This window comes from Erigeron canadensis, chromosome 4 (assembly GCF_010389155.1).
Source record: "Erigeron canadensis isolate Cc75 chromosome 4, C_canadensis_v1, whole genome shotgun sequence".
Taxonomy (NCBI): Eukaryota; Viridiplantae; Streptophyta; class Magnoliopsida; order Asterales; family Asteraceae; genus Erigeron; species Erigeron canadensis.
Window position 1 is genome coordinate 27,029,502 of NC_057764.1, and position 7,490 is coordinate 27,036,991.

The 7,490-nt window shown below is 33.6% G+C and overlaps 1 protein-coding gene across 1 annotated transcript; it reads right to left on the reverse strand.

The window, feature by feature from the left end:
- Positions 1–1,727: 1,727 nt before the first annotated feature.
- Positions 1,728–6,683, reverse strand: LOC122595172 (enoyl-[acyl-carrier-protein] reductase [NADH], chloroplastic-like). The gene is made up of 13 exons (XM_043767502.1): positions 6,472–6,683; positions 5,008–5,302; positions 4,733–4,842; positions 4,227–4,282; positions 4,036–4,120; positions 3,901–3,948; positions 3,696–3,770; positions 3,105–3,216; positions 2,953–3,004; positions 2,803–2,854; positions 2,670–2,727; positions 2,430–2,528; positions 1,728–2,019 (listed from the first exon to the last, which is right to left on the reverse strand). The coding sequence occupies exons 2-13, from the start codon at positions 5,279–5,281 to the stop codon at positions 1,862–1,864; spliced, it is 1,179 nt and encodes a 392-aa protein (XP_043623437.1). The 5' UTR covers positions 5,282–5,302; positions 6,472–6,683; the 3' UTR covers positions 1,728–1,861.
- Between the last annotated feature and the right edge of the window lie 807 nt (positions 6,684–7,490).

Here is a 7,490-nt window from a genome sequence, read left to right on the forward strand (position 1 = left end):
AACTTACACATCAGTAAAAAAGAAAGGATTCTATTTTCATTCATATGATTTAAAAGAAGTCGCAGAATTAACGTAACTATATCTTCATTAACTAGATCTTCATTAACTAGCTTAAAGCTAAAAGGCAATGAAGAGTGTGGCTTACCTCTTTAAATAAAAACTTAGATTAAGCTCCTATGTGCACTTGTGTGTGTGTATATATATAGGGTTATAGGCTGATGATGGTCACATTTTCATTGTTGCAAAGTAATTAAAAAAACTTTATTAGTAATATATTATGCTATTCATTCTTAATACATCACTAGTCCATATTTAATAAACTCTTGTATTACCTTCCTTTTATAATCAGGACAGAATCACTCAGCTACTCCATACAGAGTCATCCATTGGCGAAAGGTTACCACCCAGGTGGCAAGTCTAACCGCACGGAGTCCTTAGGCGTCCAAGTTACCCAAACGGCCAAACCTATTCTAACATAGGCTGGGGATGTTATATCATTTTTTTCACTTATACCATTCTAACATAGGCTGGATGTTACATCTCCATTCCAATTGCTCTCTTAATAGTTTTATATGCTTTGTAACTAGATTGCAACTTTTAAGTAGTTAATACATATTGATACACTATTTATTTTAATTAATTATCATGAAATTGAATCAAACATCTATATTTGAGTATGTGATACATGTAACAACCCCTCTCACATTGGTATGAGATAAGAAATAGTTCAAAGTTCTGGCCTATTAATATCACTCCACCATGGTTTTTTGTTGAACTTGAAGGGTGTAAAAGTAATCCACTACTTTCGTCATTTTTTTCGAACATCACTACTTTCGTCTTAAAATGTGAAATTCATTTTCTTCTCAGTAAAAAGAGAAGTTTATCTATGAGGTTAAACCTTTTGACCAATGAAAAGCTTGCTGTCACGGGGAGTACTACAAATTAATAGTATGTACAAGTACACTTTTTTTTCGAAATTTAAACTGAATTAATGCTAAGGTGAAATATTTGACTATATAAGCCTGTGATCAGAGTACAATAATATGGCACAAAGCATAAAAGCTTCAATCAATACAAGTACTAAAAATGATTCAATTTCTGTCTTATTGATGCAGATCATACAACCCTATTAATGCATTTTTCGGTGTGTGCATCTCTGTTCATATCGTGTACAAAATCATTCTATGTTTGTTAAGTGTCCCCTACTACCCCATGTCACGAAAGTACCAAAATTTTCAAAGTATTAAACTCTGTTCAATTACAGAAAACTTTTTCTAATTTTTCAATTTTTGGTTTCTATGAAAATGAGGTTTTTTTATTCCTTGAAAACTTTGACAACGCATTTAGTTACAAATTCTAAAAAACACAAATACAAGAAGTTTTTTTTATTGTAATTGTACTTATATCTACCTATACCTTAAATTCTTTGACAATGCGTTTAGTTACATTAATAATCACACCCGCTACCGCTACCACCACCGCCACCCGTCGCTGCCGCTACCGTATCGCGCGGGCATGTGACCAGTATTTTTTTTCACACAAACACTCAATGGAGTGGTCGAGGAAACTAAATTTAGATAGTTTTTATGCTTGTTACACCATGTGAGCTCACAATGCTCAGCATCATGTAATTTATTCAATCTCAATGAGACAAGAATCTCATGGCATACCTTAACTAAGAAGATGAATTGGTGTCAGCCATGAATTTGTTTCATCAGGCTCTGACATGAAAAAAAATCAATGCTATTACAGCATACAATGTCTGAGACAAATTACAGTAAAAGCCAAACTAAGCTATTCAAACAAAGACGATTACAGATTTATTCGAAAAATCACAACAATGTTGTGCTTGCTCACTACCTTAACTTTTGTTATCTCTTGGGATGTTGAGATCCTTAAAAACTGGGCTGTCAACTCCAACTCCCATTGCATTCAACCCATTGTCTACATACAAAACTGTCCCGGTGATAGCAGAAGCCAGTGGTGATGCCAGGAAAGCAGCAGCATTTCCTACCTCCTCTGTTAAAACAGATTATTTCAGAAATTCAATACCGCATATTGATAAAAGACACACTGATCACACATATATATTGACTAGAATAAACTCCCGTAGCTTTTATGATACTTCCAAAACCACCTAGAGGTGTATGTTCCAAACCATTTATATAATTAATTCAGCATTAATGTTTTATTTATGGCCATGTGGTTCAAAATCAGGAAGCGGCCAAAGTGAATTTTCAAAGCCTGAATCTTATCAAACCATATGACAAAGCATTAATAGTATACCTCTATTTGCAATTATATTTTAATTATTCATAAAAGATCTGGATGAAATTTTTTGGGTCAACCCAACTAAGTGGTACCACAACTTTTAGGTTCCCAAAGCTTAAAGAAGCACATTGAGATACCAAAGATAGATTCACAATGACCTGCTGATAATTCCTTCTGCAACGGCGCATTCTCTGATGAATAATCAATCATCATATCAATAAAACCGATTGCCTTGGCAGCACGACTTCTTAGTGGTCCTGGTACATTCTTATGATGTATTAGTACAACATAACCATAGAGGTATCATAGCACATAATGATACTATACTTTTTATTGTTTGATCATGAATATAACTTTCTAATTCTATAGAAAAATTGTTTACAATGTTATGGTACTACCTGCGGATATTGTGTTCACTCTGATTCTATGTTTTCTTCCCGCTTCAAATGCCAGCACCTATGTATATTAATCTTAGTTATAGTAAGACAAGAAAACACCACCATTAAGAAAAAATGAGATAAAGGAACTAACCTTTGTGTCACTCTCCAAAGCAGCCTTGGCAGAGCTCATACCTCCACCATATCTGTAATAAACAAGGTACAAATAAAGATGGTCTCTAGGATGACTCGAGAAAAAGAGAATCCAAATGAACTTATTTTTTGTACGAATGAAAGAAAATACCCTGGTATGATCCTTTCGGAAGCAATGTACGTCAGAGATATTGAAGCACCACCTGAAATGTAATAAAGCTCAAATTCAACGATTAAAATATTGACTTTATTAACCAAAAGGTATGTATGCATGAAAGTCTGAGATGGGATTGTGAAACACACCTGGGTTCATTATTGGAACAAAATGCTGGAGCAAGGATACATAAGAATAGCTTGATGCAGAGATTGCCGTAAGATACCCGTACCTTGATGTTTCTAAGAGAGGTTTGGTAACCTATAAACCGTGCTTAATTAGCATCTCTAATACTAACTATGGAAGAACCATTTACTTGAACTAACTAATAGGTTAAACTACTAGAGGAGGCAATTTTCGGGCCTTTAACTTATGAAGGGATCAGTTCGGGTAATGTTTTGTCTCTAACAAGTCAAATGAGTAAAATCAAAAAAAAAAAAGGTAGCTAAAAAAACTGGTCAAAGTCGCCACAGTGTGTTTAAAGCATGAAGCCTCCTAAATCGTTTGCTTCAAACATTTGCTTGTCATTATTGTTTTAATATTTGTACTCGATGTTTGACAAAGTAAATATTAATTAAAGAAAATATAATCCAAACACAAAGTGCTCTACACAAACCCAACACACCCCTATACAACACATTACACATTTCAACTCATTAAACAACCAACCTATGCCAGTCAATTTGCCCCTTCCAATATCCACTACAAATTATATACAAGAAATAATATCCAGAGCATACCTCAGGTCCATTGGCTAATGAATGAACAAGGATGTCAATGCTGCCAAAGTCCTCTTTTACAGATTCGGCTACTTCCTGCAAAACATATACTTTGAATTAGTTGTGCTATGCTGTCTTTCACTGTATTATATTTCAAAGAGCTTTGTGATTAGATGTCACAATAACATGTAGACTATAACTCCAACTATTAGCTATGAATTGATACCTTGACAGTCCACTTTGTGGCCCCCGCATAGCGCTTGTTAGTTTTGACCTGCATAATTCAGCATAACAATAATGGAGTATTTCAGAAATCATCTTTGCATAAACTGCAGAAACATCTTTGAGAAATTGAACTTACATCCTCAGGAACATCTTCAGGAGTGTCATAAACGGCATCTAACGGGTAAACTTTAGTAATTTCCATCAAAGATCCATCTGGCAAACTAAAAAAAAACAAATTCAACTTGCTGGTTAGTTAAGTAATCACTAATCACCAAAATCCCAAATCTTGATATAACTGAAAAGAAAGAGTATTATATACACACTTACACACGTGATTCATCGAACTTTCCCCTACGAAGACTACTCTCAAATATGTTGAGTGCCTACAAAGGTGTAAAATCATCAGCAACAAGATACATTTTATATAGCTTGAGGATTCCAGTCACAGATAAGTAGGTAGAGGTGAAAGGGCAGGCAGATCATGAGGGTTGTCTAATGGGTCAAAACAAGGGTGGGCTACAAGGATCTGTTTTTAGCACGGGTCAAACTGAGAGAAGTCAAAAGGCCCATTTCCATTAATTAAAATACATTAATTAGTAACTAATTAGTTAATTATGATTAAAACAATAATAATCTAAATCGTTGAATGTATTCATTTAGAAGGTTGCACATATTAAAAAAATATATGGTTACTTGCAACCTCTTCGACCCAAATGGTCCATTTCCCTTTATCTGATTTGACCCATGTGAGATAAAATACAACCCAAAACAACCACACATTAAATTGGCTGAATTTGCCACCTCTAGCATTAAGGCTAAGATTATAAACATACTGGGACCCATGTGCCAACAAGAATCTCGGCACCAGCAGCAGCTAGAGATTTTGCTATGGCCCAACCATATCCGTTATCATCAGCTATACCAGCAATGAATGCCCTCTTTCCTGCACATAGCTCCTTAAGTTAGAATTGATTCTAACATTTTTTTAAATATCTAAGCATATCATCCACAAGACATATAATCAGTAACAGTTTGTGCCTAGATCATCATCTTATCGTGCATATTGAAATCTACAGAAGTCATATAAAAACAAGTCCGCAAAATTAACCTCTTAGATCAACAGGCAACCCCGGAAGAGGTTTTGTGTCACTCGAATCCGACATGGCTTTTGTGACCATCCTTTCAAATCTCAAAGGACTGGATTTGACTTTTTGAGATAATAAATGTGTAGAAGAGACATGACATGAGCTTTTAAGCTTTGCACATGACACCCCCTTAACGTCGCTACTGAAAACTGCAATGCTTGGTTTTGAAACATCACGAGAAGAAAAGGTGGGGGTTCTTGCTATAGCAATATGCATATTAGGAGTAGTAGTTGCCATTTCAATAATTTGATCACAGACCTGCAAGAACCACATATATTAGCAAAAATTCACAAAAGATTACAACTTTTATCATTTCCATTATTTGATATGTACATTAAAACTGTTTACTATCGATGGTTGTAAAAAATGAATGATATTGTTCAAATTTTTATGATCACAAAGTTCATTCTCTATTATATGGGTGTGCTCAAAAAGAGCTTATTGGGTTGAGGGTTTTTCCAAAGCTTATTCTAATAACTTGTTAAAAAAAAGTTATCTCTAAGAAAACAAGCTACTCGGAGTAGCTTATAAAACTAGCTTGAGCTAATTTATGCTAAATTACATGAAATTCCCCTTTTAAGTTTCATCATATTTTGTTTGTCTATTGGTTCAAGTCATTTTACATTTTTTTTATAAAGTTTCAACTTGACGGCTTCGAGGTACGTTGTCAAACACTTCTACACATACAAAAGTTCCAGCTTCCAATTCTATATATAAGCACCAACTACCAGGAAGCTTAAATAAAAACACCCTATCTATTTAGCTTGATCGCCACGAGACATAAATCAAGCTTAACTAGTAGTCCATTTACAATTGTGATCCAGCCAACCGATCTAGCTTCATCAACAAACTTTTTCATATAATTCGAGTTCCTCCTTGGCTAATCCAAAGATTTAACAAACATGGTCAACCAAAACTAATCTCTTTAAATATATCTAGCTTTTATTGCTACATCAAAAGAGTAGGCTCACACCTTTCGACTAATCTTTTCATCAAATTATTTCGCGTACTCTCACGTCTTATAACAAAGTTGTACACAAACTTTTACGCCTATCATAAACATATTAAGCCTAAAAATTAGCTAAAATAAATACCTTAATTACACACCTAAATAAAGGTTAATACAATAAACACAAATCAATGTCCATATCAAGTAACACATCAACTTAAACCATAACGAAAACACGTAAATTTACGATATGAATACACATTTCTCATAAATAAATAAACTGTATATCTGCATAACCCATTTTAAATCTACAAGTTTAGATCAGCGTAATAATACTGACACAATACACACACACACACATATATATACATATATATATATAATTAAGATAAATGCAATAAAAACAACAAATTAAAGGTCAGTCAGTAACTGTAAGAATCAGGAATGAAATGGGTATGTATGTGTGTGTTTGATTTACCTTTCAGATCAGAGAAAAATGTACTAGTCTTTTTTGGCTATGGAGTTTCAGTGTATGTATAGATATATATGTATATATAAGTTGGAAGACAGAAGGGGGTTTCGATCAAAACAAGGAAGAAATGTCTTTGAGAGGGCCGTTGGGTAGCTTTGGTAGTATCGAAAACAGGTGAGAAACCAGTAGTAGTGTGATTGTTTTTCTTATTATTATTTGCCATTCGTAACAGGGTTTTTAAGTGGGTTTAACTCGTGGGTTTCATAAACGTGTAGGTTCGGATCGGGTTAAATAGAAAAGGGATCTTGTGTTGTCTAATTATATTTGGTTTCTCATTTCGTTATGTACTATTTGTTCAAAGTGGCTAAATAAATGGATTTTTTTTAGATATTTGATGATTTTTTTATGGATTCGTGACAATGGTATGGGGTAGTATAAGAGAACAATATGTTTCGAAAATCGTATTCAGTTTTAATTTTCCTACTATTAAATAATGAGTAAGGATGGCAAACAAACTCATATTCAATGGGAAAACCCAAAATCATAGAATTTTGGGTCGGGTTTGGATTCAGGTAAACAGGTCTAGGGCCGGGTATGAGAATAGTTTTATATTTTTTGTGGGCTTAGGTCTAGGTATGGTTTTAAATGAAAACCTACAACCTCGGCCCGTATATATTACATTACATAGTAATATGTTTACTTCCAATTATTTGAATAGGTATAAAATGCAAACTTAACAAATGTGTATTAGTTTAAGAGAGATAAGTTAAATAGTTATAGAAATTAAAATGGTTTTCCAAATAAAACGCATGAAGCTTAAGACTATATAATGAATTTAGTTTTAGTTCCACATTAACAGTTTCAGTTAATATTGCTATTATAATCAAATTATTGAGATAAGTTTCATACTAGCTAGAAAAATGATGAAGCTAGATATTAATGTTTCAGACATTCAGTGATAGAGGTTATAAAGATGGAAAATCCCAATATGTTGATTATTTTGTGAAAAACTAAATTTTTACTAT